At 35.9% G+C, this 15,630-nt stretch overlaps 1 protein-coding gene across 1 annotated transcript; it reads right to left on the bottom strand.

Annotated features, from left to right (window-relative positions):
* Positions 1–11,781: 11,781 nt before the first annotated feature.
* On the bottom strand, positions 11,782–14,805 carry LOC132039859 (exocyst complex component EXO70A1-like). Its single transcript, XM_059430396.1, has one exon. The coding sequence runs from the start codon at positions 14,062–14,064 to the stop codon at positions 12,100–12,102; it is 1,965 nt and encodes a 654-aa protein (XP_059286379.1). The 5' UTR covers positions 14,065–14,805; the 3' UTR covers positions 11,782–12,099.
* Between the last annotated feature and the right edge of the window lie 825 nt (positions 14,806–15,630).

Below are 15,630 nucleotides of genomic sequence, written 5' to 3'. Positions count from 1 at the left end.
GCTCCAGACCGGATAATGGACCATGGATAGAAAGAATGTTCGGATTTGGGCGTGAGTGGAGTGAAGAGAAATATACCACATCGGTATCAGACGAGAATCCTGGGCTCTTTTTAAGGCTTGGGCAATCCTCCTCCCTTCGAGCTAGCTTTTGGGGTGTGAGTTAGGCCCAAGGCCTAATTTAACATAGTATTAGAGCCAGACCCAGGCTCGATCCAATGGGGGCCCCGGGAAAAAGAGGGGGGCAGAATGCCCCCGGCCAATTGACCGGTCCCGTACCGATGGTGGTTAAAAATGCCCCCGGTCCATGACTGTGCACACTCCAGACTGGACAGTGGACCCTAGATAAAAAAGAATGTTCGGATCTGGACGTGAGGGGGGAGGGTGAAGAGAATTTACCACATCGGTGACAGACGAGAACTCGGGCTCCTTATAAGGCTTGGGCAATCCTCCTCCATTTAAGCTAGCTTTGGAGTGTGAGTTAGGCTCAATGCCTAATTTGACAAGAACCTTTAATTTTAATTTTTTTAAGAAAAGCCACAAATTAGTTAAAATGTACGTTTTAGTCCCTTTATACTGAATATCAATACAAATATAAGACATGTACATGTTTAATTAAATGGTTTGATGTTGGCAATGTGTTGACTTTGCAAAGATTGATAAGTAACAGGATCAAAGGTGTATATTTCAATTTATTGACGGTTAAATGTGTTTAATCAAATATTATGAGGTTCGAAATTGATATTTTAAAAGTATTTATGGACTAAAAGCACAAATTTTTCTAGAAGAAAGGGAAAAATTTAAACGAACAAAGGCAAAAATGCTCTTTCAAATTTGCCCTTCTTCCACCTGTTGGACCATAGTTGCGCTTAACATTAATTGTTCGGTTAAAAATATCTCTTCTTCCACCTATTGAACCCTAATTTCCCTTAACATGAAATTATGAGATGACATATGTGGCCTTTAATAAAATAGATGACACTGATTTATTGGTCCACGTGACCCCAGCCATAAATAAATCGACCCATCCCAGTTAACCCAAAATAATTAAAAATTATTTATTCATACTCTAATCCTTCGATACTTTTGTGACTGAATGAATTCAAATGAAAACAATGTCTTTTATGTTTGAAGTTGCGATATTTTTTTTTTCAAACCTTGCGCAAATGGCTAGACTTTTTTTAAAAAAACCACGTGACATTTTTTTAATTAAAAAATAAGTTAAATGATTTTTACAAAAAAATCGGTCAGCAAAAGGGTTTTGTTGCACCATTATGTAACTGCAGAGGTATAGATACACCAATTTTTTAATGAAGGATGTATCTGCTTTAAATCGTAAAGTTAAGGAAAGATATTTGTACCTTTTCCCTTAATTTATTGATTCTTCCTATAAAGCATATAGCTCCAAGGATGTAAAAGGTACATATAGACATTGGATTACGGGCATACAATGCAACCTTTTCTTTGGTATAGGGTAGATGCAACTCCATACACAAATAAACCAAAATTGTGGTGGGACGATAGAATCCTTTGAATTCTGAAAATGAAAAATAAATCTTGATAGGAAGTATGTCCCTTTTAATGAGTCTTACTATGCAAATTTGAAGTATTTGGAGCTCCAAACTAGATACCGAACATGAGGTAAGAAAAAAAAACTTCATATACCAATCGACAAGCACAAGAAAAACGAAGAACCAAGGATTGTTTAGCTATGTGGGTGGACCCTTTTAAACGCTTAAAATAGCAATAAGAAGTGCATGTGTAGCTTCTTTTATGAGCACCCAGACCTTAATTCTATTGGGCTATCAACTACCAGAATTCCTAGTTGGTGGAAAAATAAGTCTTTTTTTTTAATAAGTCGGATTATTGAAACCGTAGGTTAAGGGAAGTTGAGATATAGGAACCCTAAAATCCTACTTGAAGTTTTCGAACTTGTTATCCCTTTTCCAAATATAATTAGCAAAAAAATATATTGAGATTGAGATGCAGTTCCTTTTCCTTATAGAAATAGCAAAAATAATAATTAATGGTCAAAAACACTTAACTATTACTTTTTCGCGAGTTTCACAGCACAACTATCAGTTGTTTCCTTTTCCTACATGAACTATCACTATCTATATATTAAACCACATCTCAACTATCAGTTGTTCCTTTTTTCTACCGATAGGGTTTAGGGTTTTCAGGTAGAAAAAAAGGAACATCGGATAGTTGAGGTGTTTTAATATAGTTGGTGATAGTTTAGATACAAAAAGGGAACAACTGATAATTAAGGTGTCAAACTCGTCAAAAAGCATAGTTCATAATTGAGGTGTGAAACTCGTCAAAAAGCATAGTTCATACATGTTTTTGACCAATATCTCAAAAATTAAACTATAAATATTGAGGTGCCGTTTTTGCCCTCCACTACAACACTTATCACTTCTGCCGCTCTTCTCCAACTATACCAAACGATCATAATGTCAAAGAAGAAAGTACAAAAGAGGTCAACGTCCATTTACCTTACGATTCATACCATATTTTCCATACTTACTATCCTTCTTGTTAAATCTTTATTGCGTTTCAAATCTGTTTCTAAACCATGTGCTATAATATCTGATAATAAATTCAAAAAGATTCACCATAATCAATCCAAAGCATTGGGCCGCGAATAGTTTTTACTTAAACAAAACTCTACTGGCCACTTTGAGTTTCGAGACCTCGAAAACCCCTAAATAATTCCGATGGAAAAGCAACTATTTCCTCTAAAAAGATTCCAACATGCTGAAATCTCGTGCTCATGTGATGGCTTGGTACTTTTAAAGGACCACAATGAGTATGTTTTGTGGAATTCATCTACCAGAGAATATTGAATTCTTGAAGCATGTCCTTATTTAAACGATGACGGCAAATATTGCACGAAAGCTTGTGGGTTGTGCTATGATTCTAACCTTGACGACAACAAGGTTATATTGATATGTAACTTCTTGTTAGAATATGTCCCAAAAAGGTTTCACGAAATTGTCCCATTCCAATCGGGATTCGATAATTGTCCCATTCCAACTGGAATTCGACTGGCTTGTCCCATTCCAATTGGGATTTTGAACGTCTTCAACCCCTATTTAAAGGAGATTTTCAGCCAGAACATCAAGAAAAAGGAGAACAACTATCAAGACTACACACAAGACTATATTCCATACTTAGGTTAGAGAGAGTTTTCATTGAGAGATTGTAATCTTTCGTTTCCTTTGATCTCGTTATGCTTCGACACCCTGTTGAGATCGTTTTATACTCCTCACCTTATAGTTGATTTCTCTACGCTTCGCACCCCGTGATTTTTTCCGTCTTGGGTTTCCACTTAAATCTTGTGTTCATTACGTTTATTGCTTTTTTGCATTATTGTTCTTGTGTTGGTGCATCCTAATCGGTTCCGCTGCATCGCTCATTTAATTCTTAACAAGTGGCATCAGAGCGTTCAAGATCCAGGATGTCTACCGTAACCAAGTTTGATATCGAGAAGTTCGACAACAAGATAAGCTTTAGTATCTGGAAAGTTCAGATGCAAGCCGTTCTCACCCAGAACGGATTAAAGAAGGCTCTTCTTGGGAAATCCAAGAAACCCGAGTCTATGACAGATGATCAATGGGAGGAATTGGATAAAAAGGCGCTTTCAAATATCCAACTATGTTTATCTAAGACGGTTCTTCGCGAGGTTATTCATGAGACTACTACTGCAGGCCTCTGGTTGAAGTTAGAGTCACTCTACATGACGAAAAATCTGGCAAATAAAATTCATCTGAAGAAACGTTTATACACATTCTCTATGGCTAAAGGTACCCCCATTCAAAATCATCTTGATGAGTTCAACTCTGTTATTCTTGACCTAGAAAATTTAGACGTTAAGGTCGAAGATGAGGATAAAGTAATATTGTTGGTGGTCTCCCTACCCTCTATGTATAAGCACTTCAAAGAAATCATGCCATATGGTGGTAATGAAATAGTGCGTTATGAGGATGTCAAATCTAATTTGTTGTCCAAAGAAAAATTTGATTTTGAAGTGCGTTATGAAGACAAAAGACAAGGTTTGTATGTTAGAGGAAGATCCCATGATAGAGGGAGTAATAGAAAGAATTTTAGGTCCAAGTCTAGGGGCCGTAAATTCAACCATGATAAATTCTGTAAATACTGCAAGAAGACAAACCACATAGTTGGTGACTGTCATAAACTGAAGAATAAACTAGAGAGAGAAGAAAATAGCAAAATGCTATAGAAAACCACTGAAGCAAGAGTTGTTGAAAGTGATTCCGAAGGTGATGTTTTGATGGCTGTCTCTGTTAATAAGAAAAATTCTTTTGAATGGGTTTTTGAATCTGGATGTACATATCATGTGTGCCCTCACAAGGACTGGTTTTTAACATATAAGAAAGCTTGTGGTGTTTTCCTAATGGGGAATGATCCCTCATGCAACATTGTTGGGATTGGTATTGTAAAAATTAGGACCCATGATGCTGTTATCAGGACCTTGACCAACGTTCGTCATGTACCTGACTTGAAACGAAACCTTATTTCTCTGGGTACTCTTGAATCTCTTGGATGTAAATATTCAGCTGAAGGTAGAGTTCTCAAAGTTTCAAAAGGTGCTTTGGTCTAGATGAAAGGAACAAGACGTGGGACCTTCTATTACCAGCACGGTTCAATTGTGACGGGGTCTGTAGCAGTTTCTACTTCATTATCCATCACCCGTTTATGGCATATGCGTCTGGGCCATATGCGTGAGAAAGGTATGACCATTCTGAGCAAAAGAGGTCTTCTTGGTAAAAGCGTACGAGTAAACTTGACTTTTGTGATCATTGCATTTTTGGGAAATAGAAGAGAGTTAGTTTCTCCATAGCAAAACACCGTACACAGGGCATTCTTGACTATATTCATTCGGATTTATGGGGTCCCTCTAAAGTTCCTTCTCTTGGAGGAAACCGCTACATGTTGACTTTCATTGATGATTTTTCTCGTAAGGTCTGGGTTTATTTCCTAAGACAGAAAAGTCAAGCGTTTCCCTATTTCAAGAAATTCAAAGCCCTTGTTGAGAATTAGACTGGCCAAAAAATTAAAAAGCTCAGGACTGATAATGGTTTGGAGTTCTGTAGTAATGAGTTTAATGAGTTCTGCACTATTTATGGTATTGCTAGACATAAGACTCTCGTTCATAAGCCCCAGCAGAACGGAGTTGCAGAACGTATAAACAGAACATTACGTGAGAGAGCCCGTTGTATGCTCTCAAATGCTGGTTTATGGCACCGTCGTGATTTTTGGGCCGAAGCCATTTCGACGGTTTGTTACCTCGTCAATTTGTCTCTAAATTCATCTATTGACTTTAAAATTCTTGAAGAATTTTGGTCTGGTAATCCCGTTGACTACTCTATTCTTAGAGTTTTTGGATGTACTGTTTTTGCTCATGTTGATGATGGGAAGCTAGCCCCCAAGGCTGTTAAGTGCATGTTTCTTGGTTATGCTTCTGAGTCTAAAGGATATCATTTGTGGTGTCCTAGCTCCAAGAAAATTATTCAGAGTTGGGATGTAACTTTTAATGAGGCCGTTATGTTATCTTCTGGGAAAGAGTCTGTTGTTTCCTCTACGGGTAATGATGATATGAAAGATGCCAGTGAGAATATGGAGGTCGAAGTAAGCCATGAAGCTCACGAAGTTGGCCCTATTTCTTCTACAGTTCCTCAAAGACAGCGAGTCTCCCCGTTGATGAGCCGAAGTCTAGTACCACGCGTCCCGTCGAGCCACAGGTCGAGGATGATCATGTTATTTCTCGTGATAGATCGAGACGAGTTATAAATAAGCCCGCTCGATATGCTGACACTGATGATGATGGGCTTATTGCTTATGCTCTTGCAGTTGCACAAGAAATTTTTGAAGGAGTTGATCCTGCTACTTAGTCTGAGGCAATTTCTTGTCCTAATTCCTCAAATTGGTTAGTAGATATGCAAGAAGAGATGGAAAGGTTGCACAAAAATAATATATGGGAGTTTTGTGAGCTGTCCAAAGGCCGTCGTGCATTGACTACAAAATGGATTTATAAACTAAAAGATGGTATTCCTGGGGTTGATGAAGCAAGATGGAAAGCTCGTTTAGTGGTTCGTGGTTTTCACCAAAAGGAAGGTATTGACTTTTATGAAGTTTTCTCTCCTGTTGTTCGTCATACCTCCATTAGAGTGTTACTTGCTATTGTTGCTCTTTTTGACTTGGAATTGGAGCAACTTGATGTTAAAACTGTGTTTCTTCATGGAGAGTTAGAAGAAGAAATTTATATAAAGCAAACCAAGGGTTTTGTTGTTCCTGGCAAGGAGCAATTTGTTTGTCGGTTGAAAAGATCTCCTTAGGGCCTTAAACAAGGTCCAAGACAGTGGTACAAAAGGTTTGATTCCTTTATGATTGGGCAAGACTACACACGTAGTAAGTATGATAATTATGAGTATTTTCAATAATTTTCTGGTGGTTCCTTCGTTTACTTGTTGTTATATGTTGATGATATGTTGATTGCTTCTAAAGACAAGTCTTTGATCAACAAGTTAAAATCTCAACTTAATTCTGAGTTTGAGATGAAGGACCTTGGTGTAGCTAAGAAGATTCTAGGTATGGAGATTCATAGGGATCGAAAAGCTGGGAAGCTTTACCTATCTCAGAGGAAGTATTTTGAGCAAGTCCTTGATAGATTTAATATGTTTGATTGTAAACCTATTTTTACTCCGTTTACTGCTCATTTCAAACTGTCTGCTGAATCTTGTCCTAAGTCCAAGGAGGACATTGAGAGGATGTCTACTATCCCGTATACTAGTGCTGTTGGTAGCCTTATGTATGATATGGTTTGCACTAGAACTAATTTAGCTTTTGTGGTAAGCATGGTGAGCCAATACATGCATAATCCTGGAAAAGATAATTGGAATGCCGTGAAGTGGATTCTTCGTTATGTGAAAGGATCCGTTGATATTGGTTTGGTATTTGATAGAGCTAAGGCATCGTCTTATGATGTTGTTAGGTTCATTGATTCTTATTATGATGGTGATCTTGATCGTAGGTTGTCTATTTATGGTTACATTTTTTCACTATGCTCTGGTGCTATCTCTTGGAAAGCACAATTACAATCTATTGCAGCCCTTTCTACTACCGAAGCTGAGCATATTGCTGCAACTTAAGGTGTTAAAGAAGCTACATGGGTGCGAGGTCTCCTTATTGATCTTAGTGTTCAATAGGGGACTACCATTGTATTTTCTGATAGCCAGAGTGCTATTCATCTTACCAAGGCCGATTCTTATCGCTCGAAGACCAAGCATAATAGCATTAAATACCACTTTATCAGAGATACTATTGCTGCAGGGGAGATTGTGGTAGAGAAAGTTCACGTGGTAGAGAAAGTTCACATGTCAGAGAATCTCGCAGATTTGTTAACCAAGCTGCTTGCTATTACTGAGTTTAAGCATTGCTTAGACTTAATTGGTGTTCTTCATGCTTAAATTGCCCTTCGGGGCTTTATGGGATGACGAGTGTTGATGTTGATGTATTTTGCTCCAAGGTGGAGATTGTTAGAATATGTCCCAAAAGGGTTTCACGAAATTGTCCCATTCCAACTGGGATTCGATAATTGTCTCGTTCCAACTGGGATTTGACTGGCTTGTCCCATTCTAATTGGGATTTTGAACGTCTTCCACCCCTATTTAAAGGAGATTTTCAGCCAGGACATCAAGAAAAAAGAGAACAACACAAGACTATATTCCACACTTAGGTTAGAGAGAGTTTTTATTGAGAGATTGTAGTCTTTCGTTTCCTTTGATCTCGTTGTGCTTCGACACCCTTTTGAGATCATTTTGTACTACTCACCTTATAGTTGATTTCTTTGCGCTTCGTGCCCTATGATTTTTTCCGTATTGGGTTTCCACGTAAATCTTGTGTTCATTACGTTTATTGCGTTATTGTTCTTGTGTTGGTGCATCCTAATCGGTTCCGCTGCATCACTCGTTTAATTCTTAACACTTGTTTTATGTCATCTGCTCTTTGAATAAGGGTTGTTGGACAAAGAAAACAAGTTTCCCTTGTCCAGAACTATTCTTTAATTATTGCTCTCCGAGGATTAGCATTAGCACTAAAGGTTGTGTATTTTGGTCTCTGGATTGCAATTTAATCAGCCAACTTGTAGATTACACAACTTCTACAATCATATGCTATGATGTGAAATCAGATGAAGTGGAAAAGCTTCCAATGCCAGAGTTTGCAAGAGTGAATCGTTTCTTTTGTTTGACTACTTTGAAAGGTTGTCTTAGTTTATATAGCGCCACATACGATAAAGGATTGGATCTATGGATTATGGAACAAGATGGTTGGAAATTGACAAATTGTTAATGAACGCGTTTGCAACTTGCGCACTATTTGCTTACATTTCGCACGTCATATAAAGCTTTTGTGGTGCAGTGAAAAACTTTTCATCTATGATCCTAAACGGAAACAATTTGTTATTGTTTCAGTACCTGATGTGTTCAATGAATACAGATATCCCAAGGCAGCAATATGTTTGGATAGCTTATATTTTTCGGGACTCAATATCAAGGAGGAAGCAACAGTCCCTCTGTCAGCATAAAGGTCGAGGTCAACAACTACTACTATTAAACTTCAATTCCAAACTACTTGGGTTTAAGGATTCATTACAAATTAACTATGAGACTTCCACTTATTATATAGTTAAATACACACATATATAAATACTAGTGACATTTGGCCCGGGCTTATTCATTACAAATTAACTATGAGACTTCCACTTATTATATAGTTAAATACACACATATATAAATACTAGTGACATTTGGCCCGTGTTAAGTCCGGGCCCAAACCAATATTAAGAGTTAAATTTGCAATCTTTTTTAGTCCGTTCTTTTTGGCATTAAGTTATTGAAAAAATAGTTTAACATTTCCTGCAAATTCTTAAAAATAAAATCATAATTTGAGAGTTAAAGAAGAACAATTTTCTTATTCTAGAGTTTCTTTTTGTTTTCAAATAAATGCATGATATGAAAACACCTCTTCTTTTTAATTCAATGAAAGTTTTTTAGAGTATGCACTTCAATAACTCAAATTGAGTTTGAATATATGTAGGATTAACTTTGCTTAATTTTTGTGAATTAAATCAACATACATTTACCAACCAACTTATCATAGTTTGTTGAATATTTTGATATTCAAGAAATGCTAACATAATTTTCAACATCACATAAGTAAAGATACTATGATTTGCTAATAGCGAAGAAGTGACAGACATATACATGCAAAATGTGCAACAAAACGATACATCAATTAGCAAGAATCTATAGATGAAGCTTATCATTTATTTACAAATTCTCTTCTTGATTTTTCTTTAATGTTTTGGGTATTTCCACCTTTGTTGCAATTATATTTTAACTTATTTTTAAGTTCATAACAAAGTACGTTGGTTCATTTTCTTGTTTAGACATTCCTAGAAGAAAAAATAAATGCAAGCGTCGATTTCAAGCAGAAAGTAATAAATGACATAAAACTACTATCCTCAAACCATTACTAATAGCAAGCTCATCATATAAGAATTCGACAGATTGGTAATGAGAATGCCTAAAGTCCAAAACCTCTCGAGGAATGCCATAATCAATGATAGTACTGGAGTCCATAGTTTTTTATTCAACAAATAACGTTCCAAATTTCTGTTTTAATTAACCCATTCCATGAGACAGAATCATCAAACACTAAATATGTGCAATGTCAAATGTGTCTTAATCTCTTAATACATTTATTATATCATAGTGCAATATGTGGAAGTCCAAGAAAAATAAAAAGCTAATAAGTCTCATACTCTTTTCTTTAACTTGAAAAAGTAAACCTATATTGAATGCAATTCCATAATGTTTAATGTAACTTAATATTTACAAATAATTATTCTCAATTATTAAAAATATAATAACACGTTTTCATAATACCAGTATGTATCCAAGGAAAGTGGAACTTAGCTAATAACTATTAGTTTTTTATATTGATATTATTTTCTGTATAAAAAAATATTTGGCTTTTATTAGTGGGATCATCAGAAATGGAGTAAAAGTTGTGATGGCACGTTTAATGATTTTTCAAAAGATATTAAGTAAGATTTTAGATTAATATAAAATTTCGGTTTGATTAAATTACCCCCAAAGTCTCATATATGATGCAACGTACTTCTTTTGTCCCAATTTATATGGTACTTTTCGTTTTTCAAGATTTAAATTATGTGTACTTTGGCCAACATTTTAAAACGTATTTATTTATTATATTGATATGATAAGAGTTGTAACTTGTTGTACTTAATTCAATTTAACTTAAAAAAAAATCAAATCAACTCTCGATAAATAAAAAGTATCACATAAATTGAGGTAAAGTTATCACGTGGCATTATTGAGAAAAACTTTTTTTTAAAAAATAAGTAGCACAAGAGGAGTTGGAGATTGTAATATGAGCCTTATAAAATGTCTCAAAAGTTGCTCTTATTTACAAAATTACAGGGTGACAATTGAAGCAATACGAAATTAACTCAAGGGCAAAACAAAATGAGACAATAAATCTAAAAGTTGGACAACACATGTCAAGCTTTCAATGGGGAATGCAAGTTTCTGTGGACGACAAAACCCCAACGTTCTCATTTCTATATAGTAAGTAATAAATATGTGTGTGCGCGCGCGCTGTCTGATCGGATAAAACAAGGAAAACATCTATTTTTGTTGTCAATGAATATTTCCACCCTTCTTTACCTTTGTTATTTTTTTTCCCAATTGCTTTTGTTTGCTCTTCTTTAAGCCCAAGGTCTATGGAAACAACCTCTCTACCTCCCAAGGTAAGGGTAAGGTCAGCATACACTCCACCAGGGGCGATTTTAGGTGCTAAAATTGGAGCACGTGAACACATGGTCTCTCCGTGAGGTAATTTATGTATATATTTTCTAAAATTAGTACTCCCTCCATTTCAATTTATGTGAACCCATTTGATTGGGCACGGAGTTTAAGAAAATAGAGAAGACTTTTAAACTTGTGGTGTTAGATAAGTCACATATATTTTGTGTAGTTATAAATCATTGCATAAAGGTAAATTGTTTTCAAATATAGAAAGAGGTCATTCTTTTTGACACGGACTAATAAGGAAATAAGTTTACATAAATTGAAACAGAGGGAGTATAATACTATCTGTTGGAACCCATGCTATAAAACTGCACTCCAACCTCCCAGAGCCCACTTATGGGATTACACTGGGTATGTTGTTGTTGTGAATAATTTCACCAGCATCTGAAACTTTACCTTTTTTATATTGAAGAACTCTCTTTGTTTCATTTCTTGTGAAAGTGTTTGACTATGTGCAAAATTTAAAAGAAAGAACAACGTTAAAAATTTGTAGTGGTTAAACATGTCAATATCATGACTCTTTTCATTTCTGCAGCTATAAGATCAATGTCATTAAGAGTAAAATGAAAAATTCAAAATTAAATTGTCTCTAACCTGGAATAACGTAACTTTATGCTCAGTAGGGCCTGTCAGTGTCTAGGTGGTTGGAACTGACAAACCAACTGTACAAGGGGACACCAACTTTCCTACTAGGTTCTAAGATCAAAGATCATACTCCCAAATACCTTTGAATTTTCAACAAATATGATTTCCTTGACTTCTAGGATTGCAATTGCAAAGGAGAAAAAGAACAGACTCGTCGGATTATTGTACATCAAACATCGCCCAAATAGACTATAAAACTAAAAATCTGTGCACATACAAGCATTTGTCGAAGTAATCGAATATCTGAATGTGTAAGAACAGAACACACAACATGTAATTGAGACATTAAAACATAGTATTACGATTTAGAATCTTATATATTTACATTGCATACCACTGACTAATGAAGATTTTCTTGGATGTAGCTATTGACAGAGAGAATTTTGCCTAGTGAAGTATAAGGGTGTATGCATAAACCATGTACAATTTACAACCTAGTAGTTCAGGATTAAGGTTGGAAAACTAGTCGACTTTATGTAAGAGGAGTTATCGATGAACTACTCAACTTTCGAGTAATTGCTGACAGCTTCCTAATTCATGCTGCTGCTGGTGTGGAGGAAAGGTGATTAGCAACAATGCTACTATTATGCTTGCCACTTAATTCTGTGCATTTTGTAGCACTGCCATATTTTCCCACTTTTGGTTCAAATAGACAAGTGATCATATTTCCCAAAGTCTCAGCTGTGTATTTTACGTGCTGATCAGCAGTACTAGCAACCTCAAATTCAATGGAGGGCACGTAATTTTGGAGGTAGCTACTGTAAGAAGGGACGATAACGTGCACCACAAGTTGGCTTACTCTCCATCTTAACCCCTTATCACACAATTCCCAATTGGATTGTTTCTTGTAAATTTCCTCGAAGGCCTCTGTGAATTCGTTGATTCTCTTTTTAACCACTTGTCGATCAATGGCTCTCCCACCCGGGAACAACAGTAGGCCTTCCTCGTTCAGAAAGGCCGGGAGTTTACCCCAGCTTTCTTTCAAATAAAGTGTCTCGTAATACTCCATGTATTCCTCGTGACCTCTAATCCATTCATGTCCCATTACCTCACCTAGTTTTGTTCCCCTCATGTACTTACACAAGTACCAATGGTTATTCATCAAGAAGAGATAGGAAAGAGAAACATCCTCGTATGTATTTGCCCAATTCTCTAAATTGAGCTCGATTACACTTATTATGCTTCGCATCTCATTTAAAAGTAGCCCCTTTTCGAAACTCACGTGGTTCCAACCCTGATGTATCTCCACAACTTGGATAAGCGTGGACCAATATTCATCCTCAAGCAGCTGATTACAATACTCTACGACAAAGTTCACTAGCCTGGGAACATTACCATCCACTGGAGGACTAGTTGGCCTTTGCAGTTCCACCTGAAGAGAAAGTTCCCAAAATATTTCACAAATCCCATTCACAACTTTCTTGATCAGATCCCTTGTTTGAGTTTGGATTTCTCGACAGGCTCTTCCACTGAAAAGTCTGTTGAAATCCGACCGTAATTTGTTTAGAGAAGCAAACATGTCCAATAGCTTCAACATCTTGACTGCTTCTTTCTTTCCTTTGGTAATTGTGTTGCCAAATTTGATAAAAGAATGAATCCCAGATTGGATTGCAATTTTTGCAAAACAGTCCATACATTGATCCTTAAATTCTGCTTTCTGGAACACTTCAATGCAAAGCCTGTGTTCTATGTCGAACAGATATTTCACAGCAAATTCTAAATGTTTGGCCCATTGATTAATGTAAGGCTCTACACTTAAAACACTATCAAACTCTGTCAATGATATCTCCTCCAAGTAGTCTAAATCAAGCGTCTCTAAAGCTTTTCTCACGTTTGAACTCCGAACCTCAACATAGATATACATAATTTTGTTAAGTCGATTGTTTGCAGCCAATCTGTCAATAATAGCTTGCACATTTTGAATATCATCAGGGGCTATGTCCGTTAAAGTTGACCCAAATTCGATCTCCACCTTGTCTAGAGTGGTCATCAAGGGCCCGCCTTTAGCACGAAAACGTTCCTCCGTAGCCTGCAATTCTCTAAGTATACTCAAACATTTGTTCACATTCACAACATACCAACTTTCAGCAACAGATGAATTGATGCAATTGCTGGTTTCAAGCCAAGAAACGACTAATTTGCAGTTATCGGTGAGTAAACCGAGTGCTTCTTCCATCCATTTGAGTGTTGTGAGATAAGCTAATATATCATCAGAAGGATCATCAGTTGAAAGAGAGTTTTCAAGGCCACATATGACATCAAATATTTTAACAACAGATGCAGCAGGACCAATGGCCCTATCAAAATCATGACCACTCATTTTGTGTAATGTGCATTTACATGCTAAGTTTCTAAGGGTAGTTGCTAAAAAATCAAGCCTTTGCCCACAACTCTCTAATTTCCAACACTTATTATTAATTTCTACTCCCAATTTTCTTGATTTTTCTATGCTGCACTTGAGAATTTCTCTTGCAGCTTTGATCTTCTCAATGCCCTGCATCTTTTTTTGTTTTTTTTGTTTTGTTGAGAAATCCCGTCTAAGTAATAAGGAAAGTGACTATTATAATATATTGTTTTCTTTCCTATATAATGCCCACATGCATAAGGCTATTTTTGTTTACCAAACTCAACAAATGAGGTTAAAACAAGTCTACCAGCTTCAAACCAAACTTCACTGCTAAAACAAGAAAACATAGTATGTTGCTACTAGTAGTAAATCCACAACCACCCAGAAGGTAGATCACTTTTATGACAATGTGCTTAAATATCAATATACACTTGTTTCTTTTAATAGTTTTCTTCTAATTGCCTTTGCTTCACTCATTTTTTGGGGTGCCTTTTTTGGCTTTTTTTCTCTCCAAAACAGTTCATTGTTTACAAGCCAAGAAACCTCCGAGTTTGCCTCTCTTTAAAGTGCGACTATTGGTAATGTGGCTTTTTGCCGTTTGTACCTCCTTTTTATGAGCAATCCCGTGACAGAGTCTAATAATCTAGAAAATTAAAACGGAAAATGGTCAAATTTATCTGGTACTATTCAAAATTGAGTAATTTTGATTTCTGATAAGCTTTTGGCCTTTTTGGCAAATCTAGGCAAAAAATTACACCGTATATATAAGGCATTTTCTTATTTTTTGTGTACATATATAGATTCTGAATACCCTAAATACATGAAAAGAGATTGGTTCAGTGGTTTAGAAGTTCAAAATTCACCTTGAGGTTATAAGTTCAAATCCCAAGCACTACACTTTTATTTAGCGCACTGAAAATCCTGAATCCGCCATTGACTATCCTGATAGTAAAAAGTCTCCTTTTTGTCACTTGACTCTTAACAGAACTCCAATTGTAGGGTAATTGTTTACTTAGGCTCAAAAGTCCATAGAAACAAAAAAAAAATCACTTTTTTTAAGAATTTGTTTGACCATGTGAAATTGTAGTTTTTGGTGAAATGTAGTTGTAAAAAAGTAAATTTTTTTGAAAAACAAGTTTTGGTATTCCTAATACAACTTGAGATTCGAATTCTTATGGTAAACGAAAAGTGAAAAATGTGAAAAAAAAATTCCGGAATAAAGTAAATAATTCTTATGGCCAAACACCTACTTAGTCAAAAGTTGAGGGATAAATAACTTAAAAGAATTTGCACGTGTGAATTATACTCATTTCAAACTGGAGCTCCATTAACGATAAGGGCAAATACGAGCAGAGAGCGAGCTAAACTAGTTTATGGCTTTTAAATTCTAAAAAAAGATCATTGACTTCGTGTTAATTTATATATATTAAGTGGACTTTGTAATACAAATACATGGTCAGCATCACAAATTTGGACTTTTTTTTCCTAAATAAAAAGGAAAAAGGGAAAGTTATAAAGGAAAATGGATAGGTCTGTGACTTTCTTGTGCATGTGATTGTGCAAGCGTCACTATCTCAAAATAAATAGTGAAAGCAGAGAAAGACTTGTTGCATAAGTGAACTCTTTGGCGTGTCTATTACTAGGATTAATGCTTTTGTACTACGAATTATATTCTCGTATAACAACTATTAACTCCACCCTCTAGTCCATGTGGCATTT

Source organism: Lycium ferocissimum, chromosome 12 (genome assembly GCF_029784015.1).
Source record: "Lycium ferocissimum isolate CSIRO_LF1 chromosome 12, AGI_CSIRO_Lferr_CH_V1, whole genome shotgun sequence".
Taxonomy (NCBI): Eukaryota; Viridiplantae; Streptophyta; class Magnoliopsida; order Solanales; family Solanaceae; genus Lycium; species Lycium ferocissimum.
This window is presented reverse-complemented; position numbering and strand designations above follow the sequence as displayed.